Below are 18,115 nucleotides of genomic sequence, written 5' to 3' on the forward strand. Positions count from 1 at the left end.
TCTGATCATCCATGTTCAGAGCAGCAGATTAAAATTGGCACAAGATGCAGAGAGGGACTACTAACTAGGATAATCTGGGAATTAATTGCTGAAGACATAGAGAGACCTTGTCTTGTTTATCCTAGCACATAGCTGTGTGATTGCTGTCTATAAATACCACAGGTGAATAAATACCAGGGAGGAAGGCCGGTGTTCTCACAAGACCAACAGTTACACATTGACTAAATAAATTCAGGCTGGAAGTGAGAGAAGGGCTCCTTGCCATCAGAGCAGTGAAGTTTTCCAGCAGTGTTGGAGCTGGAAAAGCCCGGGTGAGAAAGCTGACTGCTTTTAATATGAGCTGTGTCAGCTTTTGAAAGAGGAACAGTGATCATTTGCAGATTCCTCCCACACCCCCTTCTGCAGGAGAACATCGTGGCTGCTGACCTGTCTTTTCAAAGGCAGCTGTGCACGGTCTTGTCCGTGCCACCTGCTTTGTCACTGGAGATGACAGGACAGGACTGCAGGGTGCAGCATTCTTTTCCCTGCCAGGTGCTTGCAGGGAGCCCTGGGAGCAGTCTGGTCTTGAGACATGCGAGGAGCTGCTGCCTGGTGATGGGGAAGCAGGCACTCCTGCAGTATTCATTCATAACCCCACTGGTTATTGAGAAGTCAGAGAAGCCTGTGTCAGCGGGACGAGACCTCCTGACATGGGACCATGTTGGTAGGAAAAGATGGTCTGGTGAGCATGTCTCCCTCAGCTGTAGCTAGAGCAAACGTTTTTCACTGTGAAAGAGCAGTGGCTATTCCGTAATATCTCCTGGGTACTGTATCTGAAATAATTATAATGGATATAATACAGAGTTTATCATACAAATTCTTTGGGCTTCTTAATACTGGGTAGTGAGGAAAGCAAGTGGAAGGAATGAGTAATAATAGCTCAGGGAAGGCTGCTCCTGGTAAATGATGCACAGCAATGCCCAGAATGCTATTTAGGAGGATATTGCCTCTGGGATCCAGCTGATTAACAAAGCTGGCTTAGCTGTGTGAGGCCAGAGCTAGAAGCCAGGAGTTGTATAAAGGATAATAAGCAGCTTAGTCTCCCTCTGTGGTGAGATGAGGCAGTTGTGGAGGAGCTAGTGGATGTGTGATGGCCCTGGACATCCTGCAGGCTGTAGTCCAGGTGCCAAGCGGATGTGCTGGGTGGCAAAACCCTAGGTGGCAGTGACAGCAGTGTAATAAGGAACCTTGTAATAAGGGACCTATCTATTTGATACGCAGCTTGGAGGGGAAATGATAAAACCAGCTTTGCACATGAAGACTTGGTGGAGAAAGAGGTGGAGGAAGTTCAGTCCACACAAAAAGTCAGTTGCTAATAATCAAACGAAACGGCAGGAGGAAGCAGAAGAGGTGGTGCCTCAGGTGGAGAGAGGTGCAGCAGGGAGGAATTTTTATGCTAAACAGATTTCTGAGCACCACTATTTGTGAACTTGGGTCAAACCTGATGACTAAGTGAATTTGAGGAAAATATGTAGGAAAATATGTAGGAAAACATTCAGTATTTTCTAACTTAATATTTTAGAAATATTGAAGTGTTTTGACAGTGTGAAAATAAACTTGTATGTTAAAATAACACCTAATTTAAAATTAGTTAAATTTTAAAATACCAAAAAGTAAGAAAAGAATGTTTAATTTGGTATGTTGAACATAAACTAGAGGTTTTTTTATTTGGCTGAAAAACTGTATGTTCCTATGTAATTTTGTCCCCCACCATCTCATTTTCTGACTTGTTTTAATCACATCATTCAAATCAGAGCTGTAATTATACCCAATTTCTGTTACTTGGGTGTGCAGCCTGAAGTTCTTACTATATTCTGTGCTGCTTCTTGCTGTCCAGATAGCAGTAGTGATGAAAAAAGGTACAGGGAGATAGTGATTTTTCAAAGGCAGTTAATTTTCTCATAATTTTCCATTTAAACTTCGTTGGGTGAATTGCTTCATTGTAATCTACTTGATGATGTTTCATGAATGAAGCAAATTTCTGCTCTGAAGAATCAGAAAGTGTTAAATTCCTGGGAATGCTGCAAGACCCATATCTTTACTGCAGATTTCTCTTGTGGTTATTCTTTTTGCATTTTTCAACATTACAGTCAATATTAATTGTTGTACAATATGTCTAAATAATGTATTGTGGGATAAACTGAACAAGGTACCATGGCAAACAGCTGTGTGCAGTTTGTGTACTTTGGTTGTCTGTTCTCTGCCACTGCAGACTGACTTTGTATCTCCACTTGATGGAACAAAAATATTAGAACCACTTAGAGCTGTTTATCTGAAAGAAAATGGAAATTGCTTTGCTCTGTATTCAATCACAAAGGATTCAAATATAGGTCAGATTTAGTTCATTTTGAAGCATCTACAGGAAGAAAATTTTGCAGGCTATGCTATTAGACTAAAAAAAATATATTTAATTTAAGTGATTTAGATGTATTGTAGTGTCTATTTCAGTGGAAACTGTACGATGTGTGAAATTGTTACGGATCATACAGCAGAGTGACGGTGCTGGCAGCCAGGAGTTTCTTAAATAAACTTTACCTTCCACCTAGCTGTTCTGCTTTCCATGATAGTGATACATACCTCTTTACTGGCTTTTCCAGTTACTCAAAAGTGGGATTTTCAGAATCACTTTGCTAATTCATCTGTGTTCCAAGGTTCTGGGAGGACTAAGCACTAGTAAAAATCAACTCTTGTTGATTCAACACTTTGGTAGACAATATTTCGTTGTTCTCCGTATTAAATTTCAGAGCATTTCCTCCATGCACAACTTATTTTTTTCCTCATTCATTCCCTTTAATCCCTCTCTTCTTCCTTGCGTCGTTCAAATTTTGCATGCTCAACAATGTGAGTTTTTTAACAAGGGGCGGAGCCATCAGCAGCAAGTGAAACCGAACTGGGGAGTAGCTGAGCAGCTCTGTACCTGGGGTCCGCTACCAAGTTCCTCAGCAGGGTAGCTCTTTGAAAGGTCCTGAGTGACACATGGTGGCAACCCTTGGAGAGTTGGCTTGTCTGAGTCTGGTGGAGAAAGCCTTTGCTGTGAATGGTCTAGTACTGGCTACAACATATATGTGTGACAAAGCAGCTCCTGCTCTGCGTCGGCTTTAACACCTGATTTGAATGGTGTAATACAGTGATTCAAGTGTAATGGGTGTATGAATAAATAATACTTTTTTTGAAAAGAACACAAAGACAGAGGGGAGAAAAGCCCCAAACCTGTAGCTGTTCCCTTGACAGGTGTGAGATGTTTTCATATGTAAAGCAGAGATTTTCTGTGTTTCAGAGGCAGTGGAATAACTTATAGTTCCTATTTCCGTAGTCCACACTTATTGTAATTTCTGTGAATTTCTTGAACAGATTTCTGCGTGGAACTGGGACCAGGACCAACTGTCTCAAGCAATTAAAGTATGCTACATGCAGACACTTGTGTAAATGAGTGTTCAGGCTTATCTCTGGACTACAGAAGGCTGAAAGGAATAACATCTGAATGGCACTGAGATACTGACATCACTCTCTTCCCCTCCATTTTCGTAGCTTAAGACTCGCACCACTGTCATGAAAGTGGGGGATGTTTCTCCCCTGTGTGAACTCCAGCGAGATAACCGATTCACATAAAATCATAGAATGGTTTGGGTTGGAAGGGACCATAAAGATCACATATTTCCAACCCCCCTGCCATGGATAGGGACACCCTCCACCAGACCAGGTTGCCCAAAGCCCCATCCAGCCTGGCCTTGGACACTGCCAGGGATGGGGCATCCACAGCTGCTCTGGGCAACCTGTGCCAGTGTCTCACCACCCTCGCAGTAAAGAACTTTTTCCTAATTGATCTAAATCTACCCTCTTTCAGCTTAAAGCCCTTCCCTCTTGTCCTATCACTACATGCCCTTGTAAAAAGTCCCTCTCCAGCTTTCTTCTAGACCCCCTTTAGGTACTGGAAGGCTGCGATAAGGTCTCCCTGGTGCTTTCTGTTCTCCAGGCTGAACAATCCCAACTCTCCCAGCCTGTTTTCATAGGAGAGGTGCTTCAGCCAGACTCTGATCATCTTCATGGCCCTCTTCCAGACTCGCTCCAATGGGTCCCTGTCCTTATGTTGGGGGCTCCAGGGCTGGATGCAGTACTGCAGGTGCGGTCCCACCAGAGCGAAGCAGGGGGGCACAATCACCTCCCTCAGCCTGCTGGCCACATTTCTTTTGATGCAGCCCAGGATTCAGTTGGCTTTGTGGGCTTCAAGGGCACATTGCTGTGCTGTGTTGAGCTGCTTGTCCACCAACAGCCTCAAGTCTTTCTCCTCAAGGCTGCTCTCTACCCATTCTCTGCCCAGCCTGTATTTGTGCATGGGATTGGCCTGACCCAGCTGCAGGACCTTGCATTTGGCCATGAGATTTGCATGGTCCTACCTCTCAAGCCCATCAGGGTCCCTCTGGATGGCATCCCTTCCCTGCAGTGTGTTGACGGCACCAGAGAGCTTGGTGTCATCAGAAAATTTTCTGAGGGTGCACTTGATCCCACTGTCCATGTCAGCAACAAAGATGTTAGTGCTGTCCCCAATACAGACCCCATAGGAACCTGCTTGTCACCAGTCTCCACTTGGACATCAAGCTGTTGACCACAATTCTTTGAGTGAGACCGTCCAGCCAATTCCTTATCCACCAAGTGGTCCACCCATCAAATCTATGGGATTAGATTGGAGACAAGGTTGTTGTGCGGGTCAGTGTCAAATGCTTTGCACAAGTCCGGATTAGAAGAGCAGTTAATGAGCTTGTCTGACTTCATCTGCTGGATCACTGGAAAAAGCCAGCCTTTGAACACTGGAATCCTCATGGCAGGCAGTAATTTTCCTGTTAATCCATGGATTATCACGTATTTGTCCATACTAGCATAATTGCATGTGTCACAAGGCTGCCTTCAGTCATGATTTAAAAGCTAAATGTCTCACTTTGTGTGGTAGCCATTCAAGATTTGAGCTTTTGCATTACCCACTTCACTTCCTCCCTACATTGACCAAAAGAGTAGCCAAAATACTAAGTTGCCTTATTAATGAGGTCTTTTATACTGCAAGGTCCCCTGAGTCCTTTCCCAGCTGTCTGCATTCCTAATGCTTTTAGTTAATGCCTTAGGTGCAAAGGAAAGGACCCCAATTGGAGAAGAATAGGATGTTGAACATTAATCACCTCCAGAACCACCATTTGCAGCTATTAAATATCCCATTGTATTTTTGTACAAGCATAGACGTGTAGGTTCAATAAATTCAGCTGAAATGTTCTTTGAAGGGAGGGCAGAGAAGGCTCTTTGCACTCGTTTCTTCCTCCCCTTAGAAATGAAACGCAGAAAGCTAACAACAGCTCAATAGGAGAGTGAAGACATCTGGCCCCTAGTGACTCTGCACAGTACTGTGATCAATTACGTTTAAAATATTCATCTGACCCCAGCACAGTAGTCTGCGTCATCTGATTAGATGTGTTTCCAAACTGTATAAAGCAATTGGAGATGACTGAATTGTAGATAAGCAATTCAGAAGAATAAATTCAGGGCTGTTGGACGTTAATGTACGTAGTTCTTGTAAAATGACAACTTGTGGGCAGTGTAACATCCATTCAGGATCCAGGGAAAGGTATTCTCATGAGTGCCTTTGAGACTATTAATAATAAAATTTCACCCGGGGGTGCCCAAATTTTCTGGTTGCAGTCAGTCTGGCCTTGGTAGTGCCCATTTTGTGGCCACACTACTGCTGCTTGGAGAGCATCTGAGGGGTAAGGAAATGAATCTAAGGAGTTCCTTCCCAGCCCGTTCATGCCACGCTCATGTAAATCTCTGTGCTTTGGTTCATTTTTTCCTTGGTTGTGTCAATTCAACAGTTTGGGAGGTGCTGTTATAAATTAAACCTCATCAGTGCACTGGGCCATTTGGGACAGAGGGAGAGCAGAAATAGTTGATCTGTTTCTGTTAATCCAGACCATTTCCATGTGCTGGTTTTTATTTTGTCCCTACAGGTCTATTAGCACAACTGAGAGAATGGTAACTTGTGATCAGGGAGCAGAAACAAACAGCTGGCATGTAAAAAAAGAGGACCTTTTAAACTAGTTTTGCCACAGAGAAAATTACGGTAGAATGATGTACTGTGGAGTGGTATCTAAAGTTCATGTTCTGCGGGGAAGCTTATTTACTGATGAACAGTAAATCTTTAGGAGGTGCAGAGTAAGGACATGGTAAATACTGTTGAGCAGCACACCTTAATGCCATTATTATTGGTGGCGTTTATTTGTAGGTAGCCCAGTTGAAGCTAATTGGGATGTATAAGAATATTTACATAAGGGATGCTCTGAATACAGAGGAAGGTTGTGACACCTCCATCGCTGGAGGCTTGTAAGTACTGATTAAATTGAACAATCACCAGGAGTGGTTTGTACCATTGATCTCAGTATAGTTGGTCCTACCAAGGATTAGCTGGATGAACTTGAACACTTTTCAAGGTTCTTTCCAATTGCAATTGTTATGATTCAGTGTCACATGAGACGTCCATTGCTCCCACTGCAGCGATGAATTCTCAGCATCCTTGAAAAGCCACAGCCAGCATGTGCAGAATTACTGCTGCAGAATTAATCAGTGTTGGTGCAAACATGGGTAAAATTGGATGGAGGAGGGAAAAGTTAAAGAGTGTAGGGATTCAGGTTCAGGCTAGTGTGAGTACATCCTCCTGCAGGGGAATGCTGTTTTTCTTGAACAGTAACAACTATTTGCAAGAGGCTTCAGGGAGGCATGGTGTGTACTTTACTGGAGAGGGAAGAAATGCCACATGTAACTTTGCCCTGAGCAAGTGGACCTGCTTTAGTTCTCACTGATGTTACTGGGAATGGGCACTTAATGCTTGGCAGCATCGCATTCTGTACATGAGACCGGTTTCTCACTCTGGATTAGGTTGTACTGGCTCCCTGTACTCCAGAAGAAAACCTGTTCTCTGCCTTTATTGATCCAGCTGTCATTAAAACATTGAACAGCCCTTTTGTGTTTATGAAGTTGCTTTTCCTCCTTCTCTCCCTTGAAAGCTCTGCAGAGAGGGACGGCTGTTTCACTGCGGGAGGTCCTACCTTAGAGTGCTGCTGTCATTAGTCTTCTGTCATGTTGTCAGGCTTTGATGACTCAGGCATTATTAAAAAACAACCAACCAATCACCCCTCTTTCTGAATTAAAATATTCTAAGAGCAAAATTTTTAAAGCAAATTTTAATGTGATTATTTAGGTCATGTTTTCTTTCTGAAAGCTTGTAATGGGAGTCACAGTTTTGCTGCTTGAACTGAAGCTACTTGAATATTTAATTACTACTTTTTAAACAAAACCATTGGAGTCCACTTGAGATCTTTGATGTATTAAAAAAAAAAAAAAAAAAGGGAAAAAGTAACTTCAGTATTCAATAGCTTTGAAAAGGGCCATGCATGTTTTGTAGTTTAGGGCGGTATTGCTGTGTTCTTTAACATATCTGGCCAGCCCCAACCCAGGTCAGTGGAGCTGCAGCAGGATGAAAATAGTGCCCCAGGTAGTGGGGCGAGGGGAGGAGACCCCTCTCTTCCTCCCTGCGCAGGTTTGGCTGACAACACACCTTCTCTCCTCCCTGGCTCTAGGCTAAGGCAGGCAACAGCCTTCTGTTTGTGTGTGGCTCAGCATTACACCTGGCGTTGGCAGCCCTTGGGGGTTAGGAGTGATTCCTTTGAGAAGTGGGATTATGGCTGCAAGGGTTGGACTGTACGGCTGTGGGATGCAGCCGACTCAGTTTAAGGACTCAAAGTATTCTGCAGCTGTCAGCAGCTGCCTGGTTCTTTGTAGCATGTTAATTTAGGAGTTTTCATCTTGTAGGCCCTTCAGAACGTTTACTCATGCCACTGAAACCTCACAACACATCTCTGAGGCCAGTAGGACTCCTGATCAACTCATCCAACTTTCATTGCATCATTTACAGGAGGGGCAGATGAGGCACAGGAGGAGGGCTGGAAGACGAGTAGCCCTCAAGAGAGCTAGAGTGTCTCCTGCATGAGGTTTCAACAGTGCATTGCGGTCATTATTACCAGTGCAACACTGTTTTGTTAGGAAAAATCATTACACTAGCACAACAGAGCTGTGGATGCAGTTACCGTACAACTACACCTCTGTGATTAGTGGAGTAACAGCAGAGATTACTGGCATTGAGTATCTACAAATGTGGCCTGTACTCACTCACATGGCTGGGCTGTCCTCAGCCTTGCAGGGTTGGGATCTGAAACACTGGTGCCAGAGCTCCACTGAGACCCTCAAGCATGGACATCCAGCATCCTCCACAGGAAAACTAGAACCCACTTAACACAGAGGCAGTGGTGCTATGGGAAGTTTGCAAGCTGAGAGGCATGCATATGCTTATGCACAAAATAATTTCTTACCAACATTGCAAGAATATGTATGAAGACCGTGGCACGTACTGAGTTTCTGTGAGCACAGTCATGTAGGTGGCTGCCACACAGCATGGTTTGTTCCTCTGACTAAAACCTTTAATGAGAACAATTACTAGTTTGAGGCTTGCAGAGACTGGAAATTACAAGGAAGGGTGAACAAGGTTTGTGTTGCTATCACAAAGGCACCCTGAGGAATGTTAAAGCAGGCTTATTCTAATAATTATTGTGAGCGTGTGAGATATTTGTACTAAAACGGAGAAGTGTATGATTTCTTACAGTCATTGATGTAATTCACTTTCTAGATGGCACTATGGGAAGAGGGTGATCTGTATGTTTTTTTTCTCTGAATTTCTATCGTAAGTAGAGTTGTATAGCCTAGACCAAATCTTTGAGGTCAGTGGAAACTTCTGTTCAGGTGTTTTTTTTTTTTACAGGACTGTGTTCTTTGCCTGTGCAATGCAAATAAGCTTTCTGTTGGATAATCTGATTAATTTTTTGACCTATCTATAAATGCTCTCTAACCTCATGAAAAAAATATTTCTGTGACTTCATCTAACAATTTGCATATGAGCAAATGGTCATGCAACCATATCCTGTGTGAAATATCAGTAAAATGTAAATAACCCATTTAACTGCCAAGTCTAACTGGAGGTTAAATGGCTGGGCAAACGGAGTTTAAGATAGAGCTCTAATCAAAAGGTGGCATGACTATCTGTTAAAGGCTGGCTTATTAAGAATACAATAGGAAAAAGAAAACAGTATTTCAATCTATATTGCTATATTGACAGCAAACTCTATGGTCTGAGCACAGAACTGTATCAGAACTTCTTCAGAGCAAATAAAGGACACCAAAATAAGGTAATTATGCCTCAAGGGGGAGTAAAATATCAAGACTATCAACTTACGCAGAAAGGAAGGAAGAAAAAATCTGTGCCTGCCTACAATCAATCAGTTCATTTAAACCTGAAACTCTTTGAGCTTAAACAGGAGGATATTAAAGACAAAGGCAACATACTGCCACCTTACAAGTTTAGCATTGTGTCTTTGTCAAATGTGCAGCGATATCTCTTGCATGTGAAGATGCTGTGGAGTTTTAAACTGCTCTGAGCTCCTTTTATCACCTTGGTGGTCTGTGCTGTTCTGCTGGGATCTGTCCTGGTTCTGGTTGCTCACAGATCTTTTCAAACAGTCCAGGCATTGCTGGGTATTTCACACCTGACCTGTGCCTGTTACAGTTCCATGGAGTGCAGATTGTCAGGATTGCATAAACTTAAATCTAAAGGTAGCTGGCTGAGTTCTTAAACCGCAGAGTGCTTTAGCTCAGTTTTATGAGCTAGTGTGCATACATGCATGTTCTTCAGTCATATTGAATCAGTGAGTGAAATAAAATGTGTTGCTGGGCTTAAACGTGGATCTTATGATGGATTTAAGCACATTTTGCAGAAGCAAAACCTTAAGTGTTGTGCATTCTCCTGGAAAATGATAGAAGGGACTAATTATAACTGCTTGGGTTTTTCTGTACTGAACTGTTTTGAAAACTGACTGATTCTGATGACCACTGACAAGTACAAGTACAAGACACTGACAAGTGTCTGCTAACAGTTCTGTTTTCTTCAGGTCTATTTTCCTAAAGCTTTTGGGAGCAGATTTAGGTTCAGTATGTTCAGCTTGATTTAAATTCCTGTCAGACCAACAATTTACATCTACCTTGCCTCTGTGAAAAAGGATGTACAGCATGCTGGGTGAGGGGGAAACACAGATTTATAGATGTTAGAGCAAAGGGAGAACACAGTGTTTATCTATACTGTGGCCCTGCCCAGTCCATAGGTTCTTTCATTTATCGCAGCAGCCTGACGTTGACTGAGAGTGTATTTTTTGAACGACATCCAGGCTTGAGTTAAAGACTCCAAGTGCTACAGAGTTTGTCACAGTCATTGGGAGTTTGTTCCAATGGTCAATTGCCCTTTCTCTGAAAAATGCCCTCTCTCTGAAAAATATGTACCTTATTTTTTTGGAACGCTGTTAACTTCTGTCTTCTGAAAACTGGATCTTGCTGCCTGGCTTCCTCAGCAGGACTGGAGAGCCCTTTATTTTCCCATAGGTATTTCTTACAATCTTCAGTTTATATTTTCATGGTGTCAGAAAAAATTCTTTATACTTACAAACCCAGTTAGGAAGACATCTTCTAGACCCCAGTATTCCCATGCGAAGGGTCTGACACAATAAAAATATTCCATTTTAGAAAAGAGTTGATATGACTGCGGTGCTTTTCATTTCAGTTACTAACCACTGGTTTATCATTAAATATAACTCATGGCTAGGATATGAATACTGGGAAAGAAAGGGTATTTGGTATATGCTGTACTTACACTGTAGAAATCAGGGTTGGTCCAGTGTCTGCCAAAATATTATTTTCAGCATTTCTTTGACTGTGTCAGACATGCTTTGCAAATAGCTTGTGTTCTCTGTTACTGCTTTTTCCCATAAACAATTCCCATGTAGTCATATAGCTGGATGATATTGAAAAGGTATCTGGTTTATGCCCTTGTCCCTAGGCAAGATCAGTAATTACTGTGAGCCTGTATGATCTTCCTTCCATTCTTTTTACTGAGAAGTTGAAGTGCAGTCAATATATTATTTCCAAGAGAATTAATGTCATAAAAAGAAGGGGGCTGAGCAGTAACCTGTGTCCTTTCTCACAAGGTTCTCTTAGAAAACAAGATCACTGGGAGTCACTGTTGGTAAACCCTGTCTCGATGCATTTGTCTCGCTGCTTTATGTGTATTGTCCTTTTTTCTCCTTAGGGCTCTTCCTGCAATGATGCAGTGGGTCCGAACTCAGAAACCAGGAGAAGGTGGTGTGAATATTATCACCGCAGATTTTGTAGAACTCGGTGACTTTATCAGCACAGTAATAAAGCTCAACTATGCCCTGGATGAAGGTGAAGATGACACTACTTGATAGTACTATAATATGTGTGTTGTTGCATTGTTTAGAATTTGGGGGGACAAAAAGATTGCATTTTAAAAGAATTATCTTGTAAAACACTAATCTTCCTATAACACGCTAAGGTGTTTAGGGCTTTAGTGGGTGGGCGTAGGGGAAATGTTTTAATCAATTGTGATTAATTTTTACATTTGTGTTTCATGTGAAGAGCAAAACTAAACATGTTTACAGCGTGTGATAAAAGAAGGCCATTTACATGTTTTCCATGAGTATCAAATGCGATTCATATGTCTTCTATGGTTATGAACAGTGCCAAGAAATTTGCTGCTTTTGAAGCAAGGGGATCTGTATTGCCTGTGCCTGCCCACAGCAGGATTCCCAACAATGTGATCATTACACCAGGAGACTGAGGACAGTATATCTGGCCCACAAATTTTAAGCCACTACACTTTATCTATTAGGTGGTTTAACTGATCATATTTATCAGTGAGCTACAGGTTTAAATGCCTTTGTGAAGTAAATCCAAAGTCATGCCTCTAACACACAGATATCAGTGGACAGTTAACATGATGTATTATGTATCCTGCACAGAGCACAGACTAAGTCCTGCTTGCCTTTCATTCTCGAAATGTGGTTTTCCAATGTCTCGCCCCAGGTCAAGTCAGCAGATAGATGATGCTGGCCTAATTCTGTACTAGGAGATGCCAGTACGTATTTTTCCTGGTTCTGGCAGGAACAAAGTTAGGCCAGCTTGGAGCATCATACCATCCCAGGATTAATTTTACATAAAAGCCTGATCCAACATACACTGAATTTAATAGGAAAATTTCCTGTGTTGAGCCTAGATTGGGGATAGGATCAGGAAATTGTCTGTACTGTAAGGTGGTCGGGATTTTGTCCCATAGTGGAAATGTGCTTTCTGCAGGACTAAAACTTCAAATACTCAAAAAAATAGGTGCAGTCTAAGCTTCTCTTTAAGGCAGCTCCAAACACAACACTTCTCTGCTGATTACAAAAGAATCAGTGCCAGTTTCATCACTGGCACTGATTACTCTACTAAAGAGCATAGTAGTTCAATTTCTAGCAAATAACCATAATCTATAGTCCTTGAATTGTGGGATGTAATACTGCGTAACACAAGGTTGGAAGTCTCCTGAATGGCACTGTTCTAGCAAGCAGCAGAATTGCTGATCGTCCTACTTTTAATGAAACATATATAAAACTCAAATGTATGGAAAAACACAGTGATTTATAAAATGAGAGCATTGCCACTGTATGACACCTAACTGGATACAATGCAATCAGTCATATCTCCTGGATGCATCAATGCACAGACACACTACTTTGAAAAGCAAAACATTTCATTTGTACAAAACAGTAGATGCTATAATGTCTTAAAAGAAAAATGCTCTTTGAAATATTGTAGAGCTTTATGGGATAAAGACTGAAGTCAAGTTTCCATTGATGTTACTAGAACTTTTGGTTGAGTGAGAAAAGAGAATGGCATCGTACAGTCCTTTGCTATTCTCTGTCAGATGGTAAGGAATACCATCTACCATCAGATTTTAGAAAAACTAAAATGGTGTTATCGAACAGGTGGGTTACAAGGGGTTTATAGTGTTTTTGTTGTTTTTAATTTAGGAAGAAGTGGAATAAAATGAAAACTTGCTGCTATTTTGTACTGAGAGGGTGCCTTGGAAAAAGTGTGCATGTGTGCACTGTAAAGAAAGTTTAGGTGTATGTGTAGTGTAATGACACATTGAAATGTATGTATATGACACAAAGACATCCATGCACACTTGCATAATGATACTCGGGTTTCTGGACAGAAGAATTACAAATTTGGTTGAAAAAAACTGTGCAGCTGTTATGACGCTATGATGCCTGCTTCTGTAGCATTTTTTCTGTATAGGTTAGGACTGTAAGATTCATCCCCAGTGAAATCTGTAATCTAAGCCAGTTAGGTTTTTTACAGCATTAAAACTTTACCTGAACTGCCTCAAAAATTTACCAAGAGTCACAGCCCGTCTTTGCATTGAACAAGGGGTAGGACTCTAGTGCTTTCACCCATAACTAAGCAAGTTATGGGGTGGGTTGAGGCATTTTGTTTCCAGTTTCCATAGACTCTCCAAACAAAATTAATGTAACAGACACATAAAATCAAAAATGGAGCATATGTATTTTTTTAACCTACCCTATGTGGGTGTCCTGCATAGAAACATGAGTATTTTTGCTTATTTATTGGCAATGTGGTGTGAAATGCTCTTTTCATTTTTCCGTTTAGATGGGTTTGTTTGCTTCCACACTCTTCCTGTCATCCTTCATCTGCTTAAGCACAGTCAAAATAGTTAACCTATCCTTTTACTATAGTAAAGTAAACTGAATCCTTGGGTGGAGCGAAAACTAGGTTTCTTTTTTTGGATTCATATTGAAATTCTGTTGAATCTGAGAGCATCAACACCACCACATTCGTGCTGGGACCCCATGCTGAAACACACACCAGACACACTGAACTTTTTGCTTACTCAGAGGTGTACTCAAAGCAAATGTTCTGCTGTATTTAAGAAAAGTGTGTGTGTGTGTGTGCGCGCGCACCTGTATATATGAATAAATATAGCGCTATCTTGGGCTTGTTAGCGTTGTTATGAAATGTTCGCTTGGCATTGGTTTTATTCTAATTGTCATTTGGGTGCTGGAAAATAAAAGCAAAGCAAAAAAAATCCTCTAACACAAAGGATAATAGACAAACCATATAGTTTCTCCATCAATGGGGGAAAAATAAGTCTTAGCAAAATGTTAAGTTTTGATCAGAAAAATTATGTTTTCATTTAGCTGTTGATCTCCTTTTTATTGGAGAAGCACAGCATTTTCTGTTAGGGACAGGTAAACAAACTCGCCTTAATTACTAAAACAAAAAGTGCGTCTATGGGGATATTATTCGTGCTTTTCTGGCAGTTTTATCTGTGAGGCCCCAAAACTGTAAATCCTGATAGGGATACATTCCCTGCTGATACTGTTTGAGAGATTTCTCCAGAAAAGAACAAGCCAGATGGGACTATGCAGTACAACTGGACCATTCAAGAGCCCAGTTTTGCCACCCGTATGCAGCTAAAACTCTTTGTTTTCACACAGAAATGTACTTGTGGGTTTGGGTCAGATGAGTTGTTCTGACCTGATTCATTTGGGAGGTTTCTACACACGTATTATGAGGAATTTTGGGTGGGAAATTAGATGATTGTGATTAGACCATCAGAGAAAAAATACCTGTCTACAGTATTGATCTTCATAAGCATCCGCTTACTCAAACTGTCATGTTTCATGTATCAAAACACTTCTTTTCTTCCTGTGCTCATTTTCCCTCTGGCTATGGTTCATTGTATACCCATCAAGTAGTGTCGTTCTCTGATGTTTTCACATGACTACTTGATCCTTTCTTTTCAGTCACACGTGAAAAATTGCGACTGCATTACACAACACATGCAGTGTCTCAGCTTGTGTAAACCCACCTGGCTCTATCTTCAAGTTTACACAGGATGACATGTTCAGTACTGATCCAGCCTGCAGCGATCTGGACCAAATAGCAGCTGGTCCTGGAGTCTGATTCCTGCCTTGCGCGCAGAGGGGTAAGATCAGAATCAGACCACAAGAGCCTAATTTAAAATCAGTGGGTTATTGCATTCCTTTCTGTTGGTTACTTTACTGGTTTTGTAGGTCCTGCCATATCAAGCCATCTTCTGAACATACACGTGTGTGTATGTATACATACATCTGTGAGAGGAAATGTATGGTCTTCTATGCTCAGCTAAGTCTTTCTGTCATACTCATACAAATCTAGACCATTTCTGCTAACTTCAGAGTAGTTACTAAACCTTTACCCTGGGATGAGAGGGAGCAGATAGTCAGTGTGTAGTAAGTATATGCTGTGTTGTGAAAGAAATCTAAAATTTTGGAGCTTTACTCCACAGTATCAAAAAAGTAGAGTACCCTGAAAACACAAGTCCAGTGCTGTTTATCCTGACTGTATTATATGGAGCATTAGATATTAGCAACTGAGTAGGCTGTTTGGTCATTTCAAGAGTTCAGGTAATACTATTTTCAACTTCTAAACTCCTTTTCAGTGATGTAAAAGCTAGTAGTGTATACGGTGTACTTACCATATCTCGGTGGTAGCTTCTGTGTTACATACAATCAATGTTGTTCTGAATTGTGTATGTTCACCCAATGATGAGGTTAAAATATGCTGTATAGTATGTGCAATGTATTGATTACAAGTATGCTGGAGTTCAGTGATCTATTTTGTTTTTACTGTGCTGCTGTTTTGTAGGTTTGTGTGTGTGTGGGAGTATGGATTGTCTACAACTTGCAAGAAAATAATAATAAATCCTAAAGGGAAAGGACAGTTATGTAACCTGCCTTAATGCATTCATATAATATTGTTTAAATCCCATAATTATCAGTTCTGATTTCAAATGTCAGTCCGTGGGGCTCACTTCTTGGCACTAAACAGTTAACTTCAAGTTACTTGGAGCTCACTTATGGTAAATAAGGAATAGGATGTTTGCCTGTTTTACTGCCTTGATTGTAGGGGGTGGCAAAGACATGCTTTCAATTGTGATACAGATCAAATCACTTCTGTACACACAGAGCTCCTGCTGATGCTAGTGGAAATTCTGATCATGTATTTGAATGGTCTAAAATTCATCTTTGGGGATACAATCATGATCAGAGGGTGGTGATGCCCTGCCTTTGGGGAAGTGCCTGGATACTGTGTAGTACTATTACTGTCCTGTGCCGGAACATAGCTGTAAATTTGCTGGAAGAACTTTGAACTGTGCTCCAGTCGAGGTTGTACCATATAAATCCTTATGTAAAAATGATAAATGTCAGAGGCTGAGCAGCCTGGTCTGGCCTGCCCACATGCAGCATTCTGCTTTCAGGAGCTGTGGAAGCTTTAATTAAAAAAACTATAATAATTTCCCAGTGGATTGCAGGACCTATGCTCTACGTAAGGATCTCTACGTTACCCACAGGTATGAGCCCTCTACAATTCTCGCAGCCAGGTCTGGCTCTCGCTTCATGGTTTCTGTCTGAGATGCCCCTGCCTGGTGCCAAAGGTAATTCTGAAAGACATACTGAACACAGAGGGTGTCCACCTTGTGCCTGGCTGGTTGGGCAGGATAGGCAGAGCGTGCCTGCCCTATGGTATGTTTCGTACGAGGTCAGCCTCAGCCATACCCACCTGAACAGTGATTGAGGGAAGGCAGAAGTCTGATTTCAGACCCTCTTCTGTTATATTTGTCTAGTTAAAATGCAACCTCTTACCACTCTTGTCCTTTGCCTGTGCTCAGCGCTCCTTATCTCAACTTCTGCATACGCATCCCTTTAACTGCCAGCTGTGAGCAACACGGCTCAAAGTGAGGATTATAGGTTTGTCATCCTCAGTACACCACAGCAATCCACAGGTTCTCATAAGATGTTAAATATGGGGCTAAAATATGGCAGTGTCCCATAACTGATGTCCCTGGATGGTTTATCTCCACATTCCTCCAGTTTATGTACACATGTCCTTTTAGGTCGACTTCTCGGCTGATGAGAATTCAGTTATAAACTTTGCCTCTCCAAATTAAAAACAGGTTGGATGATATTCCAATGAGTATCTCCTCAGATGGAGGTACACTTAGGCTTTTTTTTCTGCAGTGAGGTGACATCTCTTCCCTCAGCTCTGGATCCTAGAAAAGTAAATTTGGTCAGGAGAGATCACTTGAGTAGCTGAAATTGGTTTTGCTGAGAAGCTGCGAACCTTAAAGCAGAATCCTGGGTTTATGTGTAATTATTATTATTGAAAATAAGAATGCATGGTTAAAAACGTAATTTTAAAAAGAAAAAGAAGATACATCTGGGCTTGCCAGGACAGTTGATGAGTTTCTGACTGCCTCAGTCATCAGTAGCTTTAAGATCATGTAGCTGATATATAGGTTGTTATTGAAACACTGCCTCCAGACACTGTTCAGGATCTCTGTACAGAAGCCTTATTATTCCCAATGAGCATTAATGCATTTGAATGACTTTTCTCTGTTTTCGTGGGAAGGACAATTGTGTAACACTGAGGACATGGAGCTCCCTGTGTGTTGTGCCCACAAAGGTTCACAGAGCTGCACCTTCTCTTTTTAGGATCCTTTCAGTGGTACTTTAATAAATGTTGTGTAAAAAATGCCTACAGTTCTGTATTGCAAATGTGAATTTTTATGATAAGAATGTGTATTTAATGTAAAAACAGAGTAACATAAAATCCAATTTCTTTGTATCCAGTGAAACATCTAATAAAGTTCTGGTACCTGTATGCTTGGTGTATGGCTTCATTGCTGCATTCAAGGCTTTATGTGTAGGAGGCTTCTTAAATGCTGTTTTGCGATGCGAGGTGGAGCCAGATGTTGGGCTGAGGCTGTGCATTGTGTTAGGGTGTGCGTGCACTGCCTGGTGAGCACATTACAGTGGGAGTACCATTTCCACCTGCCTACGTGGGACCCTGGAATACCACAGGGCGTTGTGGTGTGCTTATGCTGCCAGGGACACAGTAGCCTCTCGGCTGCCTCTTGCCCCATCATGGCTCTCCAGGCCCAATGTGCCTCAAGTACCAAAGTGTATGACCCTACTCTGTGGCCTGCCTGAGCCCGTGCTGCAGGCTGTTGCCCCTGGTGGAATCTTGTAAGAGGGAG

At 41.7% G+C, this 18,115-nt stretch overlaps 1 protein-coding gene across 2 annotated transcripts in view; it reads left to right on the top strand.

The window, feature by feature from the left end:
* The window catches only part of PLCXD3 (phosphatidylinositol specific phospholipase C X domain containing 3), an 86,575-nt gene extending 68,869 nt beyond the window's left edge, over positions 1-17,706 (top strand). Inside the window, exons 3-4 of one of the 2 annotated variants that reach the window (XM_040580777.1) lie at positions 11,258-11,394; positions 14,841-17,706. In XM_040580777.1, coding sequence (XP_040436711.1) covers positions 11,258-11,394; positions 14,841-14,899 — 196 coding nt within the window. In that variant the 3' untranslated portion in view covers positions 14,900-17,706. Of the gene's footprint in view, positions 1-11,257 lie in introns of both variants that reach the window. The other variant, XM_040580778.1, reaches the window with a different exon arrangement.
* Positions 17,707-18,115: the final 409 nt, after the last annotated feature.

The sequence above is a fragment of the Falco naumanni genome, chromosome Z, assembly GCF_017639655.2.
Source record: "Falco naumanni isolate bFalNau1 chromosome Z, bFalNau1.pat, whole genome shotgun sequence".
NCBI classification, from domain to species: Eukaryota; Metazoa; Chordata; class Aves; order Falconiformes; family Falconidae; genus Falco; species Falco naumanni.